Source organism: Sinocyclocheilus grahami, unplaced genomic scaffold, assembly GCF_001515645.1.
Source record: "Sinocyclocheilus grahami isolate Dianchi unplaced genomic scaffold, SAMN03320097.WGS_v1.1 scaffold277.1, whole genome shotgun sequence".
NCBI classification, from domain to species: domain Eukaryota; kingdom Metazoa; phylum Chordata; class Actinopteri; order Cypriniformes; family Cyprinidae; genus Sinocyclocheilus; species Sinocyclocheilus grahami.
The window spans coordinates 1,371,510-1,386,523 of NW_015505456.1; the positions used below are offsets into that span (position 1 = coordinate 1,371,510).

Below are 15,014 nucleotides of genomic sequence, written 5' to 3' on the forward strand. Positions count from 1 at the left end.
GAGAGAAATGAAACGAGGATGGGAAAGAGAGAGAGAAATCTCCTGGTACATTTGCTATCTTGGTATAATGGGTTATTGACCTTTGAGCATTAATTGAGAGGTCTGTGAGTCTTGTCAAACTGCTGCTTTCTGTTAATGTATGAGACTTCGATCAGTTCCTGCTTGACTGATCATCATTTAAAGCGGTGCTCTGTAAAAGGCAGTTACCGAATACTGTATAAAAGGCTGATGAAATATTCTGCTCAATCTGTGAGTGTGTGTCAGGCATGTGAATGAAAGCAGATGTGCTGAGTAAGTAGAGCAGCACTGAACCAATCTCTTCTCTCTCAGGGCCGGGCTCTGCTGCTCTACCACTCAAATAAATCAGATTTCATGAGCTATTCTCAGTGCTCTGATAATTATATACTATCATAAAGCACTTCCTCTCACAATCAAATCACATTAGACAAAGTTCAATGCACAGACTTCTTCAAAATTGACCATGAAGTAATGTAGCAAGCTCTATCTGAAAAGAGCAGAAGCGCGTTGGAAACTACTCTTTACTCTGAATCATGCTGGTCTGCCCATCTGTCCCGATTAATCTTGTACTGGCATTCGGGCGGATGCACTGACCTGTTTTGTTGGGATTTCCCATGGGCATTGGCCAAAGACTCCCTGAGGATTTCACTGGCAAACTGCTCCACAGCCTATTGAGAGTTTTAGACAACGTTCAGCATTTTGACATGTTAAGAAATGCATTATCTATTGTAACACCATGTCATACCCAGGACAAAAAAATAAAAATTTCTCACTGATGAAAAAAGAAAAATTAATTAACATATTTGATGCTTAATAAACAGCTATGTGGACTGAAATTTAAGACCAATGAGATAAAAGTTGGAGATGCAACCATTTACCATAGAACAAAAAGTTAGTTAATAGTGCAAAGGCCTGTTCACACCATGAACTGTAACTATAATGATGACTACATTACGGTATTAAAACTTTATAGTTGTCATTCATGATGTGAACAGCTCCATTAAGTAAAATTTTCTCTCATAAAATAAAACTAATTACTCTTACAACACTTACCTTAAGAATCATGGTCTCCACGACTGGAGCAAAAACATTCTTCTCCACCTCCACCTGCTGCAGTGTGACGCCGATCTAACACACACACACACACACAATATCATTACATGTATGACACAGCAGAAAGTCTGGATACAGGTAGGCAGACAGACAGAAAGAACATTTCAGTCTCACTCACCTGCTCCGCCGTGTCTCTGATGACCTGGGTTGATGGGCAGCGCCCCAAGAAGAACTTGGGTTCCTGTTCGGCCTCTTCCTGTTCCAGTTTGATTTTGACCTTGGCAGCATCTATGTCTTTCACACTGATGATGTCAAGAGGCTTATCATCCTCCTCGTCAGGCTCTGCCTTCAGAATCCTCTGAAGTTGCTCCAGACGTTGTGACAGCTCCTCACAGCCTGTCAGAGTCGAGCTACACTCTAACACACACACACACACACACACACACACACAAACAGTGTCAGTGTCAATATAAATGTCTTACTGTACAGCAACAACTCCTCACAAGCAGGAAGCAGAGCTACACAAACCAACCAAAATCTAATAATACTCTTGATCTACACTTTAGCTCTGTTCCCATTTCCAAACATTATTATTATCATCATCCTCATCATCATTATTAATAATAACAAATAGTTTGTATTTTGCCTAATAATTATTAGAATTAGTTACTATTACTACTTACACATAACTACTGAAGAACATTTACGCCCCTGATTCTAGCACAGCCTTATCCATGAAAGTTGCATCAAATGTCTTAAAATGCTCTCTAGGTAGGAAGCTCAGTAGGGATTGAAGCAGAGCTGATGTTGAATTTCAGCTGCTTATGCCCAAGTTGAATTCATGCCCAAGTCTGAATACTTATCATCTCATCATTACACAAGCTAATGCACCATCACTGGAAACTACAGAGAGGGCGAGATAGAGAGAGAGCGAGAGCGAACACTACTGCATTGTATGTGCCAAGTCTTGTGTAAGTCAAAGTTCTGGATAACTGAGAGAGACACCGGCCATGATAAATTAACCTCAACCAAGGGTTCAAAACACACACACAAGCATGTGTGCCGTTACATTATTAATAATAACAAATAGTTTGTATTTTGCCTAATAATTATTAGAATTAGTTACTATTACTACTTACACATAACTACTGAAGAACATTTACGCCCCTGATTCTAGCACAGCCTTATCCATGAAAGTTGCATCAATCAATGTCTTAAAATGCTCTCTAGGTAGGAAGCTCAGTAGGGATTGAAGCAGAGCTGATGTTGAATTTCAGCTGCTTATGCCCAAGTTGAATTCATGCCCAAGTCTGAATACTTATCATCTCATCATTACACAAGCTAATGCACCATCACTGGAAACTACAGAGAGGGCGAGATAGAGAGAGAGCGAGAGCGAACACTACTGCATTGTATGTGCCAAGTCTTGTGTAAGTCAAAGTTCTGGATAACTGAGAGAGACACCGGCCATGATAAATTAACCTCAACCAAGGGTTCAAAACACACACACAAGCATGTGTGCCGTTACATAAACTACACACTCACCAGGTTCACTGTCGATCTGTGTGAGTATGTCCTCGATGGAGTCCTCCTCTATGCGCTGAGGTTCAGGGTCAGGGGGCGTGTAACCACGAAGACGGCACCAGCGGAGCACCTCTTTAGTTCTGGGTGGAGCGAGGGCCTGAAGCCGAGGGGTCCTCTCTAACAGATCAGCACACACACGGCGCACAGCCACTGCTCGCTGAAACTACACAGAGAGAAAGAAAGAAAATAAACTAACACAATCCAGCAGAGTTTACAGATGCACTCAGACTATATGAAACACAAGCACTCCTGTACCTCTGCAGCTCTGCGTTTGCCAATGTTCCATGAGTAGTACTGATCCACAGAGGTGGCACAGAACGGATGAGAGTCCTCATCTGTGAAGAACACACCGACTTTGATTAGTTTGGACTAGTGTAAATTGACTCTTTTTATTCAAATGACTAAATGACTGGAGAAAATCAATTGTTTCAAAATTGATAATAACAAATGTTTCTTGAGTACCAAATCAGCCTATTAGAGTGATTTCTGAAGGATCATGTGACTGGAGTAATGGCTGTTAGAAATTCACCTTTGCCATCACACACAGGGATAAAATAATTTTAAAATATATTAAAATAGAAAACAGTTATTTTAAGTGATGATTCACAATATTACTGTTTTTACAGTATTTGTGATCAAATAAACGCCTCTGTGCGTAAGTGACTTCAAATATCAAAATATAAATTTTTTTTCTCTGACCCAAAACTTTTCATTTAGAAAATGCTGACTATGAAACTAAGTCAAACTTACTTTTCTCAGGGACAATCAGAGGGAATTTCTTCACGATGGCCGTCAGAAGTTGTGTCATATTCTCTATGTGCTCCGTACTAAGAGAGATTTTTTTTAAATATGTACACAACAAATTAGGGCTGTCACGATATTAGATTTTTCACACCACAGTTATTGTGGCCAAAAGAATTCACGATATCGATATATCGCGATATATATAGAAACCTTGAGGAATCAGCCAAATACATTTTTGCTGTGTTTATTTAGATTTTCTTTTTACCCAATGAACATAAGGATACTGATAAACACAGGGCACATGCATTTTCACTTCTTCAGGTCACAGCTGACCTGAGACTCTGGCTTTCTCTGTTTTCTCTCTTGTTATTTCATAGGGAGCTTCAAAGAAGACACTGTCAAGTTCAACAGTATGATGAATAAATATTAACATCAAAACTGATAGTTTAACCTGTTAACTTGCATACCCATGTTTTAAATTATGCCGGCGCCAATGAAGTCATGCAGTTAACGTGCTTCTAATTCAGTATTAATGTGCATCTAGAACGGACGCAGATGAGGCATTAAGTGCATTGCACTACGGCCAACTAAACATTTTACAGAGTTTAATGTAGCAATGTGGTCGCTCAGTTTTTCAATCGTGTAATAGATTTGAACAAAGAAATCAAGCAGCTACGCACATAATTGGTATCAATTGATATCATCATGTGCATGTATCAGGTCACTTAATTTCCAGCGATATCATCGACTTGATTGCACAGATACTATTTCAACTGAACTGGATGATGACATCACTAAATTCAATAATAAACTGCCTTTAACTGAAAATTGCGTGTTTACTATTGTCATTTTGCATTATTAACACACTATTGTTCTAATTAATGCTGTACAGTTGCTTTTACACAATCTGTATTGTTAAAAGCGCTATATAAATAAAGGTGACTTGACATGAATTGGCCATGACTTGATTGCAAACACAAAAATTAGACGAGTAAAGTAAACGCGGTACTTATTAAAAGAATCACCCCTTTATTTAAATATATGAACACAGGAAACCGCTGATAACGGGTTAATGTAACGTTAAGCATTCCATGACTTGTAAAATAATGGTAACTTACAGTCTGTATAATATTGAACATGGTTCTTCTCGGAGTATGCCTAGTCTTCTTGTTTGACAAGTGTCAGCGTTAAGGCACAATACTGCCACCTGGGAGGTCAACCAGGTACTGGCGCTGGAGTAGGCTATTTGCATGTCCTGTTAACATAAGTGTCCTATTCCGGTATATCCTCACACCCTAAATTAACACAATGTCAATATTTCATGATTTGAATATCATGGTTATCGTCAATACCGGTATATCGCGACACCCCTACAACAAATATTACAAGCTTTCAACATATTAGCATACATTTGAATTTCCGTCACTGATATTGCGCAGCAGTGGTGCTCCATTTATTTATATTTTTTAGTTTTGTTATGTTTTTGCAGATGACTGACTACATTGAATCTGATGATGAACACTGGGAATTACAAAATAAAATAAACAATAAATATACAACACATCTTTCTATTGCATTTTACTCCCTAGGTTGTAGTGTTATGAGTCTGAATTGGTTAGAAAAATTGCTCACTCACTTAGAATTGGTCAGACAGATCAATGAATTAACTATTTATTCACTCAAGAAACTGCAAGTCATTACTTATGGTGAAATCCAACTCAAAATGTCATGAGAATTTCATCAGTATTATTACAGACTAGTTTACTGTGGCGACACAATTAAAAAATTCTAAATTGTCAATGTGCATGTCTGCAGGTGTCGATGCCCCTCTGCAGAAACAGAATCCTTAGGGAAAAACTGACATTCAGACAGATCAGAAATGAGAGACTCAATAGTGTGTGTGCTTCTTACTTGATAAGTTCATGAGCTGTAGATTCTATGCCTTGTTCTACTTTAATAGTAGCAGCTGCTTCTGTGGATGTGGGGGTTGTCGGCATGGGACCAGAGCAGGGTGCTCTAGAGGCTGGGGCAGATGTTTGGGGTACTGGAGTCATACAAGTGGAGCTAACCAAACCTGGTTCAGTTTTAACTATGTAAAGAGACCAACACAGTGGAAATCAGTAGACTGAATGGTTATACGCATAACTGCTTGACATTATATCCAATATATGTGTGTGTGTGTATGTGCATGCACATGTGCATGTCTCACCTTGAGCTACAGGTGTGGATGCTGGGGAAGCAGCTCCACTCGTGGTTGTGTTGCTACTAGATGCACCTTTAGCACCAGATTGCATGACTGTAACATGATCAAAAGAGACAGTAAAGACATTTTTAACATTACAATCGTTTTCTACTTCAAAAAATTTTTCTTTTTAATTTCTTTTCATAAGAAATACTGAAAAAGGTATAACTGTTTCTGTTAAGCAGCACAAGTGTTGTTAACATAGGTAATAATAATAAATGTTTCTTGAGCACCACATCAGCATAGTAGAATGATTTCTGAAGGACCATGTGACAATGAAGACAATGGCTGCTAAAATTTCTGCTTTGCAATCACAGAAATAAATCAGTTACTTTAAATTGTAATCATATTTCACAACATTTCATACCTTTGATATATCAAATAAGCCTTGGGGAGCATATGAGAAGTTCAAATATGAAAAAATCTTACCAACCCCAAAACTCTGAATGGAAGTGTATAGGCCTACATAAAATACTATAGTGGTAGTATTATATATCTGGATATATATATTTTTTTCTTTTTTTGTATTTATTAAAGACACAATACATGACTGCTACAGAGAATGAAGGTAAGTGCAACCTGACGCCTATTTTCTGGCAAGCATTGTTATTCTTCACAAAAGCTTAATTGTATGTGTCAAGATTCACATTTACAATTTATTTAGGACCAATACTAATTTACTGTTAACTACACATCAATAGCATCCTCTAGGGCAGTGTTTCCCAACCTTTTTTTAGTCGCGGCACAATTTGGAAATTTTAACAAACTTGTGGCACCCTACAAAATTAATTGTGTTACAATATTTGAATTTCTAACTTCGATGTGATAATTTGAAAAGTATAGATATTCGGTACAACAGGGAAGAACTGCAGAATATAATGTCATACAGATATTTTTTATATTAATAAAAAAATTTGTCCATCAATGGTGGCAATCAGTAGACTAATTTCTAATGAAGAGACCAATTTATATGACAGATTTTAATGTAGGCTTTTATACATATGTAAACATTATTTAATTACCATTATAACTAGCTATCTCACACATTTTTTTTTATTTTACAGTGGGGTAATTTTGGTGCAGTAGCACGAGATAGCTTGATTTCAAACTTTGAATTGAATAAAAAATGACAAGTAAGCAATAAGTAATAAAATAAGAACAAATAAAGAAATTAATAATGATAGCACAAATAAAAAATTATGACAGGCCTTCGAATTAAATAAATTGCTTTTTAGTTTTTCAGGTAGGTCTAACAGTAGGGTTAAGATATTTAACTTTTACCAATTATCCAAATAATGTTTAGTCCTAGAAAGCTATTATTATCAGAACACGCGAGCATAACATAGAGGTTAGCAGATCAATGAATGAGAGGGCAGCGTTACCAGAGTTGCCCATATACCACACCATGTTACAACACAGTAGGGCTATTGCAGACAGAAACAATACTGTACTACATCGATGTTTCCTGTTGGCTCAATTTTTTTAGTGGACTTTGCTGTTCCGATGAGCATGAACGGTATACAAGTGGAGCGACTGAGCGGAGCGCGCACGCATAGAGCGCCGCGATAATACGCAGAGCGTCACACCACGTGAAAGTGAAACCTGAGCGGTGAACTAATTTTCGGCAACCAAAAATTCGGTGCATCTCTAATTATTGGCGACATCAGAAATTTACATTATATAATAGATGCTTTTTTGAACATTTTAGCCATTTAAAAATATTAAACAATTATTTTTTAGACGGCAACCCTGCTCTCGACAGACGGCACCCAAGGGTGCCGGAAACACTGCTCTAGGGTACTGCTAGACCTGAAGGGAAAATCTTTTCTGGATCGTCCCGAATGTCTCAGAGGCACAAGGGTAAATTAACTTACTTACTTTATTATTTATGGACCATTATTATACAAGCCATAATACAAAGTGTACAGTATTGATGTAAATATAGGGTCCTCTGGGAAGCCATTAGTAAAATAATTGTTTGTAGATTTACTTTAATTGCTACAAATGCTACAAAAATTGCTTCATGTTCTTCTGATCATAGGAAACCAGCCCCAGTACAATGTGCCTTAAATAACAAGAGTGGATAAGCAAGGTAAAGTACTACAATAACTACTACATCCTAAAACAACAACGTTTTAATTTTACATTTGAGTATTCAATATTCTATACTAGTATTCCATTTCTATAGTATTACTTGAAACCTAAATAGACCTTCTCTAGGAGGCTTATTTTATTGCCATTTTTAATAACAAAGATAAAATAACAAAAATAATTATATATATTTATTGGGAAATTTCTCATAATGTGAAATAAAATTTTTGTCATACTGCCCACCCATTGTGCAAATTTTGTAAAAATAATCTTTAAGCCATGACTAAGGTAGCATTAAAGTGTTTTTTATGTTCTGATTCATGTAGTTCCTGTTGTTTCTCATAAATGTTAAGAGCACTCAAGCCTTCCATTTCTCAATTACTGAATCCCGTAATCTCACAATTACTTTCTTCCATACTTCCATCCATTCTCTATCACTATGACAACAGCTTGAATACGGTTACAGGAAATGGTCTGTCTCACTGTTCTGATGTTCAAGAACTGCACTCATTCAACAAAACAAACTAAACTAAGGCAGCCTTTGCTGCCATGGTGCTGCACAGATCAATCTAAAACAAAGCTAGCAACCAGGTAAAGAGAGCACAAGATGAGAAAATGAAAACTGTATCTGACAGGAGTGTGTCTCTGGAGCTCTGTTCACCTATTACTGTCATCGCTGATGAATGCTGAACAAAAACAAACATCTCTGATAAATACAATCTGGCAGGCTCAACACGGCTGACAAAAAATGTCAGTCCATGAAGGCTGGCAGAATTAAAACTCCTTAACAACCCAACACAGCCCACCATGACACATAAGAGTGCCTTGCTTTAGATCACAATGGTGATGAATCATAAATCACCACTTGTAGGGACTCGAACCTGCAATCTTTTGGTTGCCATCCAAGATCTCTAACCACTAGGGTTGGGTACCGAAACCCAGTACCAATATGGCACCTGTACCTATGTAACCATTATGTACTAGAACCAAATCAGAACACAGATTTCGGTGCCTCATTTCGGTGCCATGCCCGAGCGATCGATTGAAATATTTGTCCTCTGGTTCTCCAAAACGGACGTAAGCATCATCATCACTGGCACCGCACGTGAAAAATTATTTCCCGACTGAGAAAATGCATGTCAACTCAAGTCAGAAAACTGTAATAAATACAAATCCAACAAATCTTTGTAGTAACGAGTGTGTCCATGTTGTTTTCACATTCCGACTTAAAAGCACAACTCGGGAAGTGAGAGCATCCGAGGAGCGCGTGAATGCAGTAATTACACTTGCTCTGATGGCAGCAGGTAGCCTTCCGTTAACTAAGCTAAACAAGCTTAAATTAAAATGCCTAAAGCTAAACTTCCCTTGTATTCACATTTCTAAACATGTTGTCCAACAAAAGAGAACATTATAACCTTTTTACTCCACAACACCAGTCAAATGCTTCCTTTGTGATCTGATGTGGCTTCTTGTCACAGAATGAGGCAGAAAATATGTTCCATAGGCTACTTTAAAAAGAATACATCGATTAGCAATGGATTATAAATATACTTTATTATGAAAATACCTGATATGGCTTGAATAACACAGATAAACTATATTGTCGTAGTCTAGCGTTTATTGTCTTTGTTTTATCATTCAAAACGTTTTTATGTTCTGTTTACTCAGTTACAGCTATAATAGAGATGCCTTTATCCATATAAGGGATTTCCTGGAGGGTCATGAATTCCGCTACTTCTGTGACTGGATATGTGGATTTTCTGTGCGAGGGTGCCCTCTGGCATCCAGGACGAATGAAACAGAAAGTATCAGTTCAGGCACCGGAACCGTTTTAGAAGTATCGATTTGGCACCGGTATCGAGAAGAAAAAAAAAAAAAAACGATACCCAACCCTACTAACCACAAGACACCTCTCCAGGTTTTGGAATGGAACTAGAACATGAAGCTGAAAATAAGAAGTCTAACTTGACAATATTACACCGACTCAAAGCCTTCAAGACACTAGAGATCAGGAGTGTGAGTAAGGCTGTGTGGGTATCAGAGAAACGGGGTGCTGTTACCTTTGCCACCAGGCATCAAGATGGTCTGCAGCCCTGAGGAACCACTGCCCACGCTGAGTTGCTTCAGCTGATTGGCTGGGATGGTGAGAACTGTCTGCTGGGAACTGGACTGAGCTGGATGCAACTTCAACATACCTGTGAATGAAGAGAATCATGGTGACAAGTGAACCAAAAAAAAATCAACAAATAAAGCATTTTAAGCAATTAAATCAGAGTAGGGGTGGACGGCTTGCATTATCCAAAATGTGCAATGTAACATGGTTATTTAACATGTAAACCATTTTTCGTTTCATTTTTCTATGCACATATTGTGATCGTTACTATGAAATATGATGTTATAAGACTTGACATACCACCCACCCCTAATTCAGAGAGTTGATAAAGATTTATTTCACTCTTGAAGCTAATGGACAGAGACCATTTAGCCAACAGATGGTAAAAAGACATTTGTGATCCAATTTAAATGCCTGTGAGAGTCTGTGAGAGCTTTAGCTGTTTGTCATTCTAAAGGTGCAGTCACACTGAAGATTTTTCAGCAAAATTTCACAGGCCATTGTCTACTGTCGATAGTGTAGCGATGTATGAAGCACGGTTCACACAGAAGTCGCTTTAAAACCAAGCAGCTTTCTGTTTTCTGAAAATCAGTGAAATTCCAGATTGTGTGTGCCTGTTGTAGCATTTGGACCAATCAGACACACATTTGTTCATTAGATTTAACAACTTTCAACCATAGGAAAAACATAATGCCCATAAAAATGGACTCTTCTCTAATTAATTCATAGGAAAATCTTTCTTTGAATGAACACACATATCCTTCAGGTCATTGTGTATGTTGTTACTGTTCTTGTATATTGTATTTTGTATTGTATAATGTTTTATGCATGCTTATGATAGAACCACTTGTTCATGTAATCTTACCTATACCATGTTTAGTATCTATGAATTCGCCTTCTAATGACCTAAATGAGAGTGTATATTATATGTTGGTACATAGGCAATATATTAGTGTTCTAAGAATCTTAAGTAGGTTTTGCATCAACACCCAATCGAATTACATATGCAAAATACCATGCTCTGAGACAAAGAGTCATAAACTTTCCCTCCAAAAGTTCAAGGCACCATTGGCTATTTGATCCCCCAGATGTGTGACCTCGATAGAGGATAAAGGCAAACACATCAGCGACCCGCCCCCAGTCTGCAGTTCTGTTCGATTCTGAGAAGATGGGGATGCTGAGCTAGTCTTCTAAGGAGACCCTAAGTTTATGCCAGGCCTCGGCCTTGACTTTCCATTCCCCAAAGATCCTAGGATCTCAGCTGATGTCTCTCTTAGCTCTTTTTCATGTTCCACTGGGAAAAAACTCCCAATCACCACTGAGTCAGAACATCTTTGGAATTCATCACTCTTCAAACCCGGAAGAACGTGATCGCAAGTCCAAAACCTTGAAACCATCAAGACTTTCATCCGAGACTGCATCCGGACACTCGTCAACAACCAAGGCAATGCAAGTATCGTACATTTAACTAAACGAAACAGAGGTTTAGTATAAGCTATAGACCCCGTTATAAATGGCGCTGATGGTTTTACTCAGGTGGTTAGCTGACTCTTTTCATAGCTTCATTCTCTGGTTTTCCTGATGGTTTCATCCATCAAGTCTCATTTGCCCTTTCCCCATGTATAAGTGATTGTATGTTTGTTCGTTTAGATTAGTTATGTGTGTTAGCGTTTAGTTAAAGGGGTCCTATTATGCTCTTTTACAATGTCTTGAATTAGTTTTGGGGGTGTACTAGAACATGCTCTCATGCTTGGTGGTTCGAAAAATGCATTATTTTTTTACATAATTTACATTATTACAATAATAGTAAATAATTAAAGCTTTCTCCCCAGCCTTGCACAAACGGCTCGATTAGTTCCAGGTTTGATGAAGGCCTGCCTTCCGAAAAACGAAATGTGATGTGATTGGTTAGCTATCCCAGTGCGTTGTGATTGGCGAACAGCTTAGACGTGTTTCAGTACTGCCACGCAAACTGTTATACAGTTGAATTTATTTTTACCATAGTCCAGTGTTTCCCAGGCGGCATATATATGCAAACTCATTCTCTGCCAGCAGGAGGCGTTGTTGGAGTGGTAGAGATCAAGGTTTCCCCGGTAATGGCTGTTCACAAAGCAGCGCTCCGCTCAAAAAAACACTGCTTTATCAGACATTACATGCAAGATTTAATGAAAATAACATCCAATTTTCTGAAAACAGTCGGTTTCCTTCAGAAATACAGTTATATAAAAACACCTGCACTCAATGTATGGGAAACACTGTAGTCTCATAATTGAAGTGTAAATTCTGCAGATTACATCATTGTCCAGTATTGTACCGTCAGCAATTTATTATAAAAACGTTTTCATAATTGTAACATACATATTTACATACATAATTATTCAGGTGCATGTGTAATAACTTGCGAAAACTTGAGGCTACAGCAGCACTTCTTCTCTGTCGTCATCTTGCCTGATGCACTCAACCAAGCGTTCTAACCATGACCTCGCCCCTTCCCACCCCCCAACCATTCGAATTTCCGTAGGCGGGAATTATTTTAATGATATTCTAATGGGCCGCTTTGTGATATCACAAAACCCGGAAAACAAACGCTGTAGTCCAAACGAGCCATTCCTTGTAGTTCTTGAAAAGGGATTTTTAAAACGAAATATCTCCCTTTGGAGTGGACTTTGAGATTTATATGTTTGAAGATCTTTTTTATGCCCAAACATACACACTACACACTGACTAAAATTCAAAAAGTGAAAAAGCATAATAGGACCCCATTAATAAAACTTTTGTGCACAGATTACATGAGTTTCTGATCCTACTTGTGAATAATGTCCCTTTACGATTTTGATCCTTGCTACATGCTCTAATGCATTATTAGGCTACTGTAAGAAGGTTGCTTTCTGTGGCCAAGAAAATATCCTTTCTTAGAGTTGATATGAAATTACACTAAACGGTCGCTGGACGAACAGATTAGTTGATGCCAATTTAATTCTGCTACAGTTACTACTGGCAGCTCATAAAAATATTGTTACTAAATTGTAATTTATCATAATAATTGTAAGTAATCATAATTATTTATATACATTTCCCTTTTGAGCTAATTTGCTACATTGTGAAAGGTGTGATCATACATTTTTTTTAAACAAGGGGCAATTCAAGACAAAAGAAGGTTACCTGAGATGGCGGCAGCAGGTTTTCCGCTGACCGTCCCTCCACCTATCAGTGACGCTGCAGTGACCAGTGATGGGCTGGAGCTTTTGGCCCCGCCCACAACAGACGACCCCGCCCCCTTCGACAGGCTAATGAGAGGCACGTTGATGCTCTTTGCAACTGTGACAACCACACTGGTGCCAGAGGCAGAACTCTTTGCTGTGTTGGCGGCAGAGCTGGCACTCTTGGCTGCACTGATCACTGCAGCTTGATTGGCAGCTACAAGCACAGGGTGCTGCGGTGGCGCTTTAGCCGTCTGAGGGAACGGCTGAGAGGACGATCCTCCAGTGGCTTCTGCTGACTGTAGGGGGGAAATCATTAGAGGGGTTATAAATGCACAAAGTGACTTCAATATATCAACTTTGTGATGGAGGCACAACACAATGAGTTTCCAGCGTGAACACTTTTCATCTCAGTTGAAAGCTGAAGTCAAAGCTACAGAATAATCTAATCATGGAATGTGATTTTAGTCCAATAAGACTTTCGTAGGGAAGGAGCTACACTTCTTGATCCGAAATCTCCTACCTGTTGAGAGGTGGGTGTGGCACTGGGTGTGGATGGGGTGGAGCTTGTGGCAGTGATGACACCTCCCGTCATTCTCAGGGTTGTTGTGCCAGGTTTATTCAGGTGACTTGCTGCGGCAGCTGTTACCATCTTCACTGAGCCATCTGACAGCTTCACCTGAGAACCTTGAGACCCACCCGCCACCTGTCAATCAAACATTAAAAGAAAGAAGTTGAAAACCCCAGACCCAGCAATCTGAGAAATATATTATTCCTACCAAAGGCGCTGTTCTTTACAGTGATAAATGAAACCGTAAGCTTTACAATCACATCAAAAGGTAAATAAGGCACATTCTATTGAACAACTACAATCTACAATGAGATTCTCCTAGTCTCTTTTTAACATTGTGTTTTTGGCAATAATGGACTTTAATATTCATGCCAATACCGCTTCACTGGACTTAAAAGGAGAGTGAGAAAAGACTGCAAGTATCTCCCTTACATAACAGCATATGCAGTGATACAGCAAGAAATCTTTAACTTGTTTCTCACACTCATTCTCACATGTTTTTCCTTCTAAAGTTGCTTCTCTCTTGCTCTTATGCCCACAGCAAATACCCTACATCAAACACAAACACTCCACCGTGACCTCCAGAGTACTGAAGTAGATCAGGCATTGATCAATATGTACGGTCATCTTACTGCATGCAAACAACCTCTAGTAGCTCTAACACATCAGAGGAGGAGGTTTGATTTAGTCTCACCTGTGCTGAGGGGGGATAACGAGAATTATAACAATAAACTAATGAGCAGAAATCATGGTGCCCTATGTGCTCCACTTTATGAAGAGAATTATGAGGGTATGATTTAAATGGATAATTAAGCAACAAGAAGAAAGCTAGAAAGAGAAGGAAGGACGGAAGAGAAGCCCATGAGAGTGTATGTTTACAGGTTGAATTACAGCTCAAATGTCAGCTGCAGGCATACTCATTAGCCTTTATCGTATAATCAGGACACACACACACACACACACACACACACACACACACACACAGAAAAGGCTCTAGAGTGTGAGCTCTTCAGAAGAGGCATTGTGTAATACTAATGAAAGTGCAGCAAGTGAAAGAAAGAAAGAGTAGAGATAAAGCAAGATCAATGAGATAGAGAGAGAGCATGAAATCGATGATGAAGAGAGAGGAAATAATGGCAACCCCTGAACACTTTTGCTTTTTACAGTAGGTAAACTGATACCACTCCTTCTGAGTCACTGAGTTTGAGTGTGTGCGAGATTTAACATTTTATTTCTATATTTTATTGAAGCTAAGTTATTATTGTATCTCTGCTGCATTGTTATCTATAGTTCCACGGCAAAAATTGTGAGCTTGTATTCTGAATGTAATAAAAAGTTAAAGTGGTCAGGTACTGTGAAATAAAGACAAAACATCTTCCATCTGCATTATCTGCACCT

General features: G+C 38.6%; 1 protein-coding gene across 1 annotated transcript in view; it reads right to left on the reverse strand.

Moving 5' to 3' along the window:
- The window catches only part of yeats2 (YEATS domain containing 2), a 46,804-nt gene that overhangs the window by 7,609 nt on the left and 24,181 nt on the right, over positions 1–15,014 (reverse strand). Inside the window, exons 20-30 of the mRNA XM_016291834.1 lie at positions 13,569–13,751; positions 13,008–13,344; positions 9,793–9,927; positions 5,609–5,695; positions 5,311–5,488; positions 3,406–3,482; positions 2,911–2,990; positions 2,617–2,818; positions 1,250–1,488; positions 1,072–1,146; positions 613–686 (exon numbers count right to left, since the gene is read on the reverse strand). Coding sequence (XP_016147320.1) covers positions 613–686; positions 1,072–1,146; positions 1,250–1,488; positions 2,617–2,818; positions 2,911–2,990; positions 3,406–3,482; positions 5,311–5,488; positions 5,609–5,695; positions 9,793–9,927; positions 13,008–13,344; positions 13,569–13,751 — 1,667 coding nt within the window. The remainder of the gene's footprint in view (positions 1–612; positions 687–1,071; positions 1,147–1,249; positions 1,489–2,616; positions 2,819–2,910; positions 2,991–3,405; positions 3,483–5,310; positions 5,489–5,608; positions 5,696–9,792; positions 9,928–13,007; positions 13,345–13,568; positions 13,752–15,014) is intronic.